The sequence below is a fragment of the Populus alba genome, chromosome 6, assembly GCF_005239225.2.
Source record: "Populus alba chromosome 6, ASM523922v2, whole genome shotgun sequence".
Lineage (NCBI taxonomy): Eukaryota > Viridiplantae > Streptophyta > Magnoliopsida > Malpighiales > Salicaceae > Populus > Populus alba.
The window spans coordinates 20,799,094-20,814,076 of NC_133289.1; the positions used below are offsets into that span (position 1 = coordinate 20,799,094).

Genomic DNA, 14,983 nt, shown 5'->3' on the forward strand with positions numbered 1-14,983 from the left:
ATTTATATTATCGTTCATTAACTTGACTAATTACTATGTAATTATGTTAGAATTACTAATATTATAATATAATCACAACTTATAAAGTATATTGTTATCTTTATAAAAAATCATGTATCTTTCATTTAATAAATAACTTGGCAAGTAAGCAGAGTGATTATAAAATGCGAGTAACTATGATTGGGAGGGAGAACCATATATTCTCAATACATTTGTGAGATTGGCAGCAAAGAGGGATCGTGTGGTGGACCAATAAAGCCACTCACTTCGCTTGGAGCTTTGATAGGTGCAATCCAGAGAGTTGATTAAACAAAGCATGAGAGACAAAGCCGAAAAGTTGAGGAAGCTGTATTCTCACGCTTATAGATTAGTTGGCTTTCCTATTCATTTGCTGAAAGAAATTAAAAAGAATGGCACTGCTCTGGTTGTTCATGAGGAAGGCCTATTTTTATAACATTGAATCGTCTCTCCCAGCTGCCAAGATTCCACTAGTGTTTTGGATACCAATCAAAACTAAGAACTTGCAGGCCTAGCCCCATAAACTAAGTTATTCACAGCTCAAGCTTAGCAGAGGGAAGACCCCACATTGTCTTCTCATCTATTTCTCTACCTGTCAACTGGGAGAAAAAAGGAGATGAAGAGTGTGAGACTTCAAATTCTTAAACAATACTAAGGCATGAACAGCGTCAGGAAATATGGTAAATTTATCACTACTAACAATCAATCTGTAATGCAACCCAAGACGCAATAAATTTGGAAAGGAATGCCTATTGGTCAACCAGAGATTGAATCGGAAATTAGTAGATTTATCCAGTAGTCAGAATCGTCCTCGCTTAATTCTAGCCCAAGCTATTGCTGCAACTGCAGCACCTCCCAAGTGAGCTGCTCCTGAGATGTTACTGTTTCCCTGCAAAAACAAAAGTGAAACCCAGCGTTTTAGCTTGCTTTGGGTTGAAATCTTTCAAAAAAAAAAAAAAAAAGATTTGTAAAAGGAAGGGGAAAAAATCATAGGATTAATATCCATGTACCTCCATTACCCTCAACACGTCTTTCCCAATTAAAAAGATACCCTAGAATGACAGTTGTCAAAAATAATATGGTAAGCATCTGAAAATGAGCTTGAATAAACTTACTTCTTGGGTTGAAAAAAAAAAAGGATTGTTCATTGAAAGGAGCCTACCAGTAAGATTGCTGGAACTGGTATGATAAAATCGAAGTATAGAGTAGCTCTTGGATTCAAGAATATATCGAGCAACATGATAGCATTGACAGCCCCACTAGCCCCCTAAACGACACAAGCATACTCGTTAGTCAACCTTCGATGATGAAAAACTGATCCAGGTTTTGTTACTCTCCTCCTATCTCTGGAACAAACACGGAAAAGTGGCCAGAAATGAGAGGAGAAGCTGTTCATTATTCTGAGTCAAGAAACTAATTTAAAAAATATATAACAGGAAGTGAAACAATTTTGCCACCAAAAAATGCCACACTGAATTTATTGTTGGCATTTGTCAAATTTCATGATAAATTTTCCTTCATTTCAATCTTTTAGCTGTCGACTAGCTATTTATTAATTAGTTCACAGGGTCAAAGTATCAGAGGAACAATCCTAATGAACAGTAATGTCATGCTAATGATGAGAGAAGTCAAGGGACAAGGATTCAAGCATCGTTTGACTTGAATAATTGAAGAAAAATGTAAATAGAAAGAAGAGAAATCTGATAAAAAAGAGTTGCAAAAGCATACCAATCCTGGAGTCCTTGAAGAATCCATCACCCACATTCCCTGTCCCTGCAGATAGCAAAAATAGGGAACAGAGTCAAAGATTTCAGGTTAGGGAAAATCATCAAAATCATTGCATCCTAAAAATAGAATTCCAACAATAATAATCAAATAGCACACAAATTACATGTGTTTTTATTTAACACATGGAATGGAATTTTCAAGTCATCATCCACACAACCGTATATTATTCTGTTAGTTAACTTCATAAAAAATCAGGTCAAATAGTTTAACCTGTAGTAAAAAATATGCCAAAATCTACATTTCAGTGAAGCGCATTTTCATAAAATAAAAACCATCAAAGTAATCATTCCCATAACTTGCTTCATAACAAAGCATAATGGAATTGTGGCTAGGACTATTGTACCTTCGATGATAAATCCATGTAGCCATGGTGCAGCAAGTAGAACACTGAGCCACCAATTGCTCCAGCTAGATACAACTTCAACAAGAATTCAGGTCCAAAAGTCCTTGCAATCTGGGCAGTAAGAAATAAAAGAACAAAAGACAGCACAGCCAAATACATTTTTTAGGACTCATAAAGAATACTTCGTCCAACAGAAAATGCGCAAAAACAAGATAGACACATGCTGCATGTGCAAAATATTTTGGAAATTTTATTGTTGCAAGTTATAAGATAATATCATCACGATTACTGGAGAAGAATCTAGAATGCAATAATTTGCTAGAATATTTTTAAATATCCCCTCCTAAATTGGTTTTGGGTTGATTGAGTCTCAATATGAGAAAAACTATTTCTTCTCCTTTTGAAAATTTTATTTGCTCAATTTCAATTATGGACTTTCAGCAATATATTTAAACAATTAGCACGAACAAAAACATTTTATCATATTCAAGAAGCATTGGATTTCACTAGCCAATGCAAAATTTATAATAATTAAAGGTAATAGTTTATACAAAGTATCTGCTATAATGAACCATCCATCATACATATAATTGGTGAAAAATTAACAGCCTATACCAGAAAAAAAATCTGCAGGACCAATGATAAAACACAAGAATGTTGGAATCTAGAACCTATCAGTGACTTATCATTCTAGATAACATATTTAAGTGTAACTTTGAATGAAAGTCATAACAAAGGAATATAATGATACTTTGTATGGTTTGCATTCTCCAAACTCATCAGGTTTCAAATCATAAAAAAGTAACCAACTCAACAGCAGTGGTTAATGGAACAAAAGGTTGTAACAAAGAAAAAATGCCAAGGAATGTGAACATACATTTGTCCCGAAGAAGTAAAGTCCAATCATGTTAAACGCAATGTGCCCAATATCAATATGACTGAATGCTGAAGTAACAAGGGTGTGAATACGCCCACTTCTGAAATTGTCCAATGAAATCTGCTCAGAGCACATCAAATGAGTCAGTAGGCAATGGAGTTTAAAACAGACCACTGATAGTTTAAAACACTGAGTCATCTTTTAAGTGCCATTCTTCAAAGAATTCCTCTTGGATTCTCTATTCTATAGTCACATGACAATCTACAGCTAGAAAATTAGCCTGCATACTCTGTGAAAATAAACATTTTTTTCACTGAAGAATTCTTTCGCCGATAATGCAAAAAAAACTATGCTTATAGTGTAGCTAAATGTTGCACTTCTATTAAGAATTGTCAAGGGTTAGCCTCTGCATCCAGCACTTTAAGGAGAGGGCAGCACCTAATGAGTTTAGCAAACAAAATCTGCGTGGTATCAATTACTCCTGATACTTGGTACCATTTAATCATGAAACAAAGGACCCACCATAAAATTTTCCACCATAAACTTTCGATCTTCAATCCTCCATAACATAAAAACGGCTGCATTGGCTATGATCAATCCCAGAACCACATTATCAGCAGATAGTCGATTGAACCATGATCTCCTACGAACAGCAGAAAATAAATGATTGACAAGCATGAAGAATTATGGCTTGTCTAAGAAGAAGAAATGCCTTGTAATAATTAATCTCATCTGTTCTTTAAGCATTAATATGAAATGAAAAACCAAAACTGTGATGTTATTCCAATAGACCAAACCAAATATTCTTCCACCTTCTACAAACATAGTTTAATGCAGAAAATAAGAGGCAATTTTTTTAGTATAATGATGGAGATTCTTATCCTCCAGTTGAAGGACTAGGATGCTCGGAACCAAAAACAGTACTCTCTAAATGTAAAGTTTTCCTCTCTTGCAAGGTTTAAAATGACCATTTAGTAATAAGCCTTCGTTAAGGAAATTCCTAGCAAGGGGGTTGCTTAAAGTGAAATGCTCAATACAAAATCACACCTTATATGACCATCCTTAAGAGCTAAGTTCAAAATGCTATGTTGAGAGAGAGATATGGATTTCTGGTTAAGAGTGAGAGCTTTTGTGAACAGTGAAAACAGCTACGGCTTTGAAGGTGTCAATCCAAAAGTTGACACGTACTCTACTTCTGAGCCAGAGCTACTGGCTACTGCTAATGCTTTATCTCTCTAACCTAAATCACGAATCTTTTATAATCACAACTCACAAGATAAGTAATCTAAATCAAATGACAGTAATTGTTTTTATTCATCTAATAAAATAAATCGCACCAAAACTCAAGCTTTTTCTTGACATTTTTCTCAAAAACAGCAGAAGCAACAGAAAAAAAATTGCAAGTTACCAGCCACGGCGATTAGAACCAAGACTTAGGTTGGACCAAGAATACCCTCTAGCAAACCGAGCTATAAAGAAGCCAACTTTGCAATCTGTGAGATTTTTGGTTGAAACCCTGAAATGGGTGTTCGATAAAATGGACAAAAAATGTTTTGAGAGAAATCCATGGAGAGTTTTAGCTGGAAGATGGTGGTATGAATATGATTGACATGAATGGATTGACAAAGAGGAGCTTAAAATATGGTTTTGGTAATGGTGGATTGGTTTTGTGAAGGTTTTATAAGGGTGATTGAGGAGAAGGGAAGAATTGCATGTGAGTTTTTTGGGGAGGTTTGATGAGGCATTTCTAAGAGAAAGGAGTCTCTGCATTTCTCTTGATGCTCTCTTCCTCTTCTCTTCTTCTTCTTCTAGGTTTTGGTTGGGAGAGGCTTTTGTAATGAAACAAGATGGGAAATTCTTTGCTTATAGTTATAGTTAGTGGAGTAAATTATAATTCAGTCCTTATAGTTTTTAATGACATGTAAGTTAGTATTTCTGTTTCTGAAAATCATAAATGAGTGTTTTGACCAACGTTGACTGTCATGATCCTTTTGAAAAGCACTTTTAATTTTATTCATAAAATAAGATTGAAAAAATCGATTGGAAATAAAAGATATTTTAGATAGGAAAAAAAAGTGATTCAAAAAACTAACGGATGAAATTGCAATAAAAAAATATAAAACTTAAAATTAGATTTTTTAAAATAAAGAAATTAAAGAATTATTTTATTAGAAAAATTCAATCTCTTTTCTTTTCTAAGAAATTATATAAATAGTGTTTCCACCCAAAGTTTTTTTTTTCATTCGCATCCTCTTTTTTTTTTTAAGGATCTTCAAACTTTTTTATCCACCTTAATTTTTTTTTATTTGCATCCTTCTTTTTTTGTTCCGAGTCCTTCAATTTTTTCTTGTCAAATGCATGCTTCTTCTTTTTTTTTTTTTTTAATCTAATCCTTCTGCTTTACATTTAACAATTATAATTTAGTTTTGTAAAATTAACAATTGATGAACAAGCTAGGCAGTGCGAGATAAATAAATATTAAAAAGAATTATGAAAATGCAATATAAGATAAATAGATAACTTATTGTGGGTTTTCGTGACAATTGACTTAACTAGTCTTTCTACGACGAGCATCTTTTCATTGAAACTATGATCTTATAATTACAATTCTTAATTACAGAGAAAACTATGATATATTTAAAAAGATTTTAATTCATTAATTTTTAATAAAAAAAATAGATATTTATATTTATATTAGTTCTAGACCTAAATCCTTCAAGATATTTTATTAAAACTTACCTAGCTTGTAAAATCCAAATTGAGATTCTAAATCAAACAATTCTTGTAAATCTCAACAATTAAACAAATAATACAATAAAAATAATTACTTCTTCCAGAACAGAGCATGAAGGAATTGTTGCGCAGGACTACTGTACCTTCGATGATAAAGCCATGAAGCCATGGCGCGGCAAGGACCAATTGCCCCAGATTGATAAACCTTCAACAAGAATTCATATTCATGGACTTCATTGAGGGGCTTCCCTTGTCCAACCGCCGCCCTGTAATTATGTTAGCAGTGGGCAAACGTTCTAAACACGCTCATTCTATGGCTATTGGGCATCGTTATACTGCTCTGTAGGTAGCTTAGGTTTTCTCTCCATTGTAGCTTGAGTTTGCTCTCATCGTGTTCTAAAACTTCATGGGCTGCTTGATTCTTTTATAACTAACAAGGACTCCGCCTTCACCAATAATTTTTGGCAAGAATTGTTCAGGTCTCAGGGGCCGGGTCCTCTGCCTGCCATCCTCGGACTGGCGGTCAGCTGAAGTAACTAAAAAAACCCTAAAAGGTGCCTGGCTACACTGTTTTGCAGGTGATGGCCCTAGGATTTGGTGCTCTTGGTTGCTAATGGCCAGGTGGTGGTATAATACTATTAGAATGAAGATCAACATTATCCAGCTGAAGATCAAGTTTTCTGAAGATCGACATTATCAAGCTGAAGATCAAGTCTTCCATATTTGAATTTCCTTGTATTCAGCAACAGCACTTATCTTTGTTCTTGTAACTTATCCTTCCCTGTATTTAGGCTTTGATCGTTTCTTGTAAATCTATATATGTATAGCTTAATTGATTAATAAAATGACAGAACATTGTGTAAAATATTTCTTCCATCATGGTATCAGAGCTGCTTAAGTCTATTCTTCATTAGCTCTTCTTTCTTCTGTTACAAACTATCGATTCTTTGATTCAACACAAAAAAACATGACAACACAAATCGACTCAGCAACTACCTTCTCTTCTTCCAGCCTTCCTCACCAAGAAGTTTCTCTTATAACAATAAATACCACTGCACAAACACCTCTCAAACTCACATCCACAAACTACCTTTCCTGGAAACTTCAGTTTGAAACCTTATTCATTGGATATGATCTTATTGGATACATCGATGGATCCACTCCCTGCCCTCCCAATCCTGTTATTGTAGACAATGTCACAATAACAAATCCCTCTCATAAGTTTTGGATTCGTCAGGATAAGCTTCTGCTTAATGCCTTGATAGGATCTCTTTCTCCCACGATCATTCCTTTCATTGCTTGTGCAAATACTGCTCAAGAAGCTTGGAATATCTTGGCCAACACGTATGCTAAACCTTCACGTGGTCGTATCAAGCAAATTAAAAACCAGCTCAAACATCCATCCAAAGGATCTCAATCTATTACTGAATTTCTTCACTCTGTCAAAGCCACTGCTGATGAACTGGCTATATTAGGTGCACCCATGGATCCCGAAGACCTCACTGATACAATCTTGGATGGTCTTGATGATGACTATAAAGAGCTTGTTCGTGCAGTTCAAGCACGTGATACTTCTATTTCATTTGATGAACTGCATGAAAAGCTTCTTTCTTTTGAAGCCATGTCATCCTCCCATGCAACACCCCTTCCCATTACTGCCAATCTTACACAAAAGAGTTCTCCTACATGGTGTAATACTCGTTCATCCTTCAACTTTCGCCCTCCTTCTCCATCATCTGCTAATTCTCATTTCTGGCGTTCTTCTCCTCCCAGTACTTTCAGGCCTACATTCAATCGTCCTAATTATCGACCTGCTCGTCCTCCTCAGCGCCCATATCAAGGCTTCTGCCAAATATGTGGCATTCAGGGTCATACAGCCAAACGCTGCCCATCATTTCAGCTAGTTCCAACAAATGCCACAAATACTGAATCTTCAGCCTCCCAACACTCTTCTTCTTCTTGGCAGCCACGAGTTAACTTTGTTGCCAACAACTCATCAACCTCTCCTACATGGTTACTTGACAGTGGTGCCTCTCATCATGTAACAGCAGATTTGGAAAATTTATCCCTGCACTCTCCTTACAGTGGATCAGATGATGTGATGATAGGCGATGGAACCAATCTTCCAATTACACACACCGGTTCTACACATCTATCCTCTCCTACATCATCTTTTACATTGTCTAATATTCTATGTGTACCAACTATGCAAAGAAACTTGATTTCTGTTTATCAGTTTTGTGTCACTAATAATGTTTCTGTCGAATTCTTACCTTCTCTGTTCTTTGTGAAGGATCTTCAAACGGGGGCAATTCTCTTTCAAGGCAGTGTTAAGGATGGAGTGTATGAATGGCCGGCTTCAAAACCACAATCTCCCCCACTTCTCGCCTTCTCTACTACCAAAACCACATCTGCAATCTGGCATAGTCGCTTAGGACATCCAGCATTTCCTATTTTAAAACATGTTCTCACTCATTCTCATTTAGCATCATCTGCATCTATCACTTCTGATTTCTCCTGTAATGCCTGCCTTTGCAATAAAAGTCATAAGTTGCCATTCTCTACTTCCACTCTTGTCTCTACACATCCATTGCAAATTGTTTTCTCCGATGTTTGGACTTCTCCAATTGTGTCTTCTGCAGGTTTTAAATACTATGTCATATTTGTTGATCATTTCACCAAATATGTCTGGTTTTATCCCCTTAAACGAAAATCTGATGTTCATGATGTTTTCACACGATATAAAGCCATTGTTGAGAATTATTTCAAGCACAGTATAGTCACTCTCTACACTGATAATGGGGGGGAGTTTATTAGCCTTCGAAATTTTCTCTCTACAGCAGGGATCACTCATATGACCACACCACCTCATACCCCAGAATTGAATGGCTATTCTGAACGCAGGCACCGTCACATTGTTGAGACTGGACTCACGCTACTCTCACATGCATCCCTTCCATTAACATTCTGGAATCATGCATTTAGTGCTGCTGTGTATCTTATTAATAGGATGCCTACCACATCTCTCAATCTCTCTAGTCCATTTGAATTAATTTTCAACACAGCACCCAACTATTCCAAGTTAAAAAGTTTCGGTTGCCTATGCTATCCATGGATTCGTCCATATTCGTCCCACAAATTAGAACCTAAATCCAAACCCTGTGTTTTTCTTGGATACTCATTATCACAGCATGCATATCTTTGTTTTGAACCATCTACTTCAAAAACTTTTATTTCTCGTCATGTCCAGTTTGTTGAATCTGTTTTTCCTTATACTCATCTTCACAGCACACTTCCACGCCCCAATTCAACCACTGCAGTGTCATGGTTACCCCCAGTTATTAAAGTCTCAGTTCCTCTTCCATCTCAGCTGTCTTCTTACACTCCAGTCATCACTGCTCCAGAATTGCCTCCTGCTGCTGCTACTTCAATCCCACCCATATCTGCTGCATCTCCAATACCACCCTCCTCTGTTACACACCCAGCCTCCCCACCACCTCCCTGTCACTCCATGACTACCCGTGCCAAAAATAATATCCTCAAACCAATTCAGAAACTAAAACTTCATACACAAGTCATTTCATCACCTACTTCAGAACCCACCACTGTTGCCCAGGCACTTAAAAATTCCAACTGGAGAACTGCTATGTCAGAAGAATACAATGCTCTTGTTCGCAATGGAACATGGGAACTTGTTTCTCCATCTCTTGCTACAAACCTTGTAGGCTGCAAATGGATTTTTCGCATCAAACGCCATCCTGATGGCTCAATTGACAGATTCAAGGCCCGGCTTGTAGCCAAGGGCTTTCATCAACGACCAGGTGTGGATTATCTAGAGACATTCAGTCCAGTAATTAAGCCAACCACTATTCGTCTTGTGCTCAGTGTTGCCGTTGCCAATGGTTGGTCTCTTCGACAATTAGACATTAACAATGCATTTCTCCAAGGTACCTTGACAGAAACAGTCTACATGGCTCAGCCGCCAGGCTTCATTGACTCCGATCATCCCACTCATGTGTGTAAACTTCATAAGGCTATCTACGGACTCAAACAAGCTCCAAGGGCTTGGTATCAAGAGTTACGTAAATTTCTCATGGAATCTGGTTTCAGAAATTCACACTCTGATACTTCTCTCTTCATTCTGCAAACTGGCACAAAGTTGTTATATCTTTTAGTATATGTAGATGATATTATCCTAACGGGTAATAATTCAGATCTTGTGTCACAGTTTGTTGATTGTTTAGCACACAGGTTCTCCCTCAAAGATCTTGGCAACCTTTCCTACTTCCTTGGTGTAGAAGTCATTCCTCAAAGTCAAGGCATTCTTCTGTCTCAACGTCGCTATATCAAGGAGCTACTTGCTAAAACACATATGGACATGTCTAAACCTGTTCTTACTCCACTGCCCACATACTCCTCTTCACTTACATTATCAGCAGGAACAATTCTATCAGATCCCACAGAGTACAGAACAGTTGTAGGCAGTCTTCAATACTTGTCTCTCACACGTCCAGATATTTCTTTTGCTGTCAACCGAATGTCTCAGTTCATGCACGCCCCAACTGATGAGCACTGGAATTGTGTTAAACGAATTTTGCGTTATCTAAGTGGCTCATCCCATGAAGGACTTCTTCTTAAACGAAATTCTCCACTCGCCCTGCATGCCTTCTCAGACTCTCTTCAAGCCTTCTCGGATGCTGACTGGGCAGGTAACAAAGATGACTACACTTCCACTAGTGTCCACCTTGTCTATCTTGGCAACAATCTCATTTCTTGGAGCTCCAAGAAACAACAAACTGTAGCCAGATCCTCTACTGAAGCAGAATACAGATCAGTTGCTGCTACTGCAGCTGAATTGTGCTGGATTCGTTCACTGCTCTCAGAACTTTGCATTACCTTGCTTCACACTCCTGTCATCTACTGTGATAATATAGGAGCCACACAACTAAGCTCCAATCCGGTATTTCATTCAAGGATGAAGCATGTAGCCATTGACTATCACTTCATACGTGATCAAGTGCAGACTGGTGCTCTACGTGTGGCTCACGTCTCCTCAGCAGATCAGCTTGCTGATCTGCTCACAAAACCTCTTCCTCGTTCTCGCTTTCAAGATTTACGGAGCAAGATTGGCCTTTCTAGTCGTGGCCTATCTTGAGGGGGCATATTAGAATGAAGATCAACATTATCCAGCTGAAGATCAAGTCTTCTGAAGATCGACATTATCAAGCTGAAGATCAAGTCTTCCATATTTGAATTTCCTTGTATTCAGCAACAGCACTTATCTTTGTTCTTGTAACTTATCCTTCCCTGTATTTAGGCTTTGATCGTTTCTTGTAAATCTATATATGTATAGCTTAATTGATTAATAAAATGACAGAACATTGTGTAAAATATTTCTTCCATCAAATACAACTACCATAGATCACTTAAAACCACACCGTTTGAGGTTCTATATGGATGAAATAGTCGAGCAGGAATCCAAGGAAAACTTGGAGAAAACACAAGATGGACAAATATTACAGGTCAGTGGGTGATGCATTTTCAATTAAAAAAAAAAAGGAGAATTGGATAAAAATTAAATCTAAATTCAAGAATTGTTAACACTTCAAAAGAAAAGGAAGAAATTTGTTTGTTGTTTTGCTTTTTATGTCATCTAACTCTGCTTCGTTAACAACAGTAGCTCTTCAAACTAAAGGTGTGGCTTCCTTCGTTTCGTGGTAGAAACAATCTGAGCATTCTTCATGGACCAGGCATGAAGCCTTGAGATCTTGACACTTGAAGTACCATTGTTGAATGCAAATAGGTATGCTTGCTTGTGAATTGCCAGCTCTGCATAAGCCCTAGCAGTGATGCAAGCCCTTCCCTCACCACCAAAACTCTCAACTATTGAGTGGTCAATCTACAAAAAGAATCACATCAACAAAACTCAACCACATAGCAATAACAAAATATGTGGTTTGTCACATAGCTAACGAGCATCTCTTCCACTCAACATACCAAGCTTCTCAGTGTAATATTCTCATGGCGAGGATCCATGTCTATGAAAGCTCCATACGTGGTTTTATCAAGCTCTTCTCTTACAGAAGACCTGTTGAGATTTAAATCTGAAGTTGAGGGTCATGCCAGTTTAATTGCAAGAAAAACTGGAATGGTAGCTTCCTTGTAGACAAGTCGTATAACTAACCTGCTTTGATCACTACACATGAGCACAATATATTTGTGATTGCTTCTAAATATTCTGAAGTAGATTGCAGTTTGCTCTGTTAAGTCCTTGGTGGCAAAGGCTAATAATCCAAATGGCCCAAGCTTGCCTCTAACAGAAGCTTTCTTTTGACTGCAAAGCAGTTGGGGATCAGTCCAGCTTGGGTCCAGTATCTCGGCATCTTCCAAATCGAGCAACTCAAATGAAACGTCTACATCAGCCTTCAATGGGAAAACAGGAAAAAGAAACATAGTTATTTCAACTATAAATAATCTTAACGAGTCATTAGGCATAGCCAGTGATTCAGACTCAATTTCATAATTACCTGAGAAGCTGTTATACCAGGAACTTCGAGTACTGATCCAGACTCCAGCTTCTTATCATGGAAACTCACGTTCTTGGAACGTAGTTTCTCGATTTCTTTAACCGGCCACTGTACTAATTGCTTTCCATTTTTACTAAGAAGAACAGTTCTAGGAATTGACTGGAAGCAAAATACACACATTGTTATATGGTGTTCAAAAGTTTTTTGCATGCAAGACTGAAAGTTCTGTGACATGATTCATTTCTACCAGGAAACAAGGATGTTGATTAATCATTTTTCCAGTAAATGTTCTCCTGTTTCGAAACAATTCTAGGCTGATTCTACAAGTACAGGTGATATAAGCTTGACATTACCTGAAGTCCAGACCAGCCTTTCTTGATGTCATCTGATTCACTATCAGACTCATTTATCCATCCCCACAAAATTCGCCTGTTCATAGCTCCGTCGAAAAATGTCTTCGAAGCATAAAATTTACCATAATCATACCGCAGATCCACACCACTGTCCATGAAGTTAGTTTCGACTGAAAATTTGTCATTTTCAGGCATATAACTTCCCAATATGTAGTAGTCATGATGATTGAAGCTTGCTTTAAGCACATGCTTGGTAGATTTATCTTGGGAAGAGGTATCAACTCCGTTTGTGCTGCTGGTACTGACAGGAAAGAAATCCGGGCACTCCCACATCTCAGTTTTTCCTGATGAGTGAAGTGGGCTGTCCATTCTAGTCCAGTTAACAAAATCTTTGCTTCGATATAGAATTGCTCTTCCATGACCATTAATCTGACTTCCAACGATAACTCGCCAAATCTTGTCAGGGCCTTGCCAAGCAGTTGTTGGGTCTCTATAAAGATCAGGATCAATGCCATCAATAGGAGTCATTAGGGGATTATAAGGTGATTTTATCCATTCCCTCAGCAGAGGGTCAGACAGATTCTTAGGCACCGCCAGGTTTTGAACTTGATGATTCTTAGTGTCGATTCCAGTGTATAGAATGGCAGGTTTTTCCCCAGGAAGGATTGTGGTGGAGCCGGACCAGCAACCATTGATGTCAGAAGGCTGCGTTGGATAAATTGCATGATCAATATGAACCCAATTGACAAGATCATATGACACCGAATGAGCCCATAAAATGTTCCCCCATACTGCTCCATCTGGATTGTACTGATAAAACAGATGGTATACTCCCTTGTAGTACATTGGTCCTGTGAGCGATAAATCTTAATTAGACCATGATGTATATTTTGTCTACAATGTTTGGCTGGAACTCATAATGTCAGTTCTCTATCACTGTGGTATGCCACACAACAAACCACAGAAGAAATAACTAGCTAGGAAAACACAAAGAAGAGGGAAAATCTGGAGAAGAAAAGGTACCAGGCATGCTCTTACTTCACAAGAGAGCTTCCTAAGGAATAATCAGGTCAAGAATGCACATTCTGACAAAAAGCATTGGCAATTTGTCTTTGATATATCTATCCTATTACATTGTTTGACAATTAATGCATGAATCTAATTCAAAAGAGTATACTGGGGAAAAATGATTTTAACCATAAAGGAAAACAGTAGGATGAGAGAAACAAGAGAGCTTACCATTGGGATCTGCAGTGCAAAATTCCCACCATAACATGCCAAATGGTGCAAGAAAAAAGAAGCAACAGAAGAAGAGATCAGAGATTAGGAAATGCCATAAAGAATAATAAAGAGAGGAACACACATGGAATGAAAACTGTGAAGGCGTACCATTCATCCAGTTTTTTGGAGGTTGAAAGTGATAGCCAGTTCTGTATGGCTGGTCTGTTTCCTGAAGGTTTCTGCTACTTTGATGGGAGGCTTGGACTCCATGGTCAACCAACAAAACGCAGAATCCAACCACCCAAATAACAGATATCTCCATTAAAGGTTTTCAGGTCAACAGCCTAGTGCAAGTCCAATAGAACATAGGTTTCTCTGCCGATTTTCTCCTTCTGTTTCTACCAAGTGAATTGAACTTTCAACTTGCATTTTTAAATTCAATATTTTTAAAATAATTAAATATTTTTCAGTCTATGGAGGGGGGGGGGTTAAGATTCCAGGAATTCAGTAGTTTAATCCAAATTGCTATAAAAAATTGTTAGAAATAGACTTGAGACTTTGTGACCGCTTCCCCGTAATGAAAATGGGTTCTTACAGGTGGACAGGGAAGAAAAGTTCATGGGAATATGAAAAATTTAATGTAACTATTACCAAAATTTTAAAACAAGAGGGATTAAAAACTTTGTTTTTATAATTTTGTCCTTCTCACTGTAGATTGTGAGTGAAAATATTATTTACTAGAATAATATTTTTTATGGTTTTGCTATTAAAAAAAGATCAAGTCTTTTTATAAGATCATTAATCACCATAGATAGATGCAGGATTTTACATTTTTAACGCTCAGGAGCTCATTTGCCATCGTTCGAGAGTATGATTGCATCTCTTGTGACAGATCAATGACAACATTTCAACCTTACTACCGCACACATGCAGAATCTGTCAGTGATTCCTTAATTAGTTTCCCAAGATGGAAATTGTATCAGTTTCATTCTCCACCTTTCAACAGGTGGCCACGGTGCCTTTGAAAAATGGTGGTATAGGAGAATTCCTGCCTAATTGGGCCTATTCTTGATGCTGCTCACAAGCCAATCATCATGGACTCTGAAATTGTGAGAGCAACACC

General features: G+C 37.4%; 2 protein-coding genes across 4 annotated transcripts; both read right to left on the minus strand.

The window, feature by feature from the left end:
- Positions 1-186: 186 nt before the first annotated feature.
- Positions 187-4,879, minus strand: LOC118030777 (RHOMBOID-like protein 12, mitochondrial). 2 transcript variants are annotated; one of them, XM_035035035.2, is made up of 9 exons: positions 4,435-4,879; positions 3,549-3,669; positions 3,027-3,146; positions 2,150-2,260; positions 1,747-1,791; positions 1,181-1,285; positions 1,029-1,070; positions 780-907; positions 187-617 (listed from the first exon to the last, which is right to left on the minus strand). In XM_035035035.2, the coding sequence occupies exons 1-8, from the start codon at positions 4,794-4,796 to the stop codon at positions 818-820; spliced, it is 996 nt and encodes a 331-aa protein (XP_034890926.1). In that variant the 5' UTR covers positions 4,797-4,879; the 3' UTR covers positions 187-617; positions 780-817. The 2 variants fall into 2 exon arrangements, with proteins under 2 accessions (XP_034890926.1, XP_034890925.1); XM_035035034.2 differs by having other exon boundaries at positions 187-907.
- Positions 4,880-11,277: 6,398 nt separating this feature from the next.
- LOC118030769 (beta-fructofuranosidase, insoluble isoenzyme CWINV1) lies at positions 11,278-13,958 on the minus strand. Of its 2 annotated transcripts, none has more exons than XM_073409934.1 (5): positions 12,640-13,953; positions 12,287-12,445; positions 11,944-12,182; positions 11,757-11,847; positions 11,278-11,658 (listed from the first exon to the last, which is right to left on the minus strand). In XM_073409934.1, exons 1-5 carry the CDS (start codon positions 13,483-13,485, stop codon positions 11,449-11,451), a joined length of 1,545 nt encoding a protein of 514 aa, XP_073266035.1. In that variant the 5' UTR covers positions 13,486-13,953; the 3' UTR covers positions 11,278-11,448. The 2 variants fall into 2 exon arrangements, 1 of the variants encoding a protein (XP_073266035.1); XR_012170141.1 differs by having other exon boundaries at positions 11,520-11,658; positions 11,757-11,863; positions 12,640-13,958.
- Positions 13,959-14,983: the final 1,025 nt, after the last annotated feature.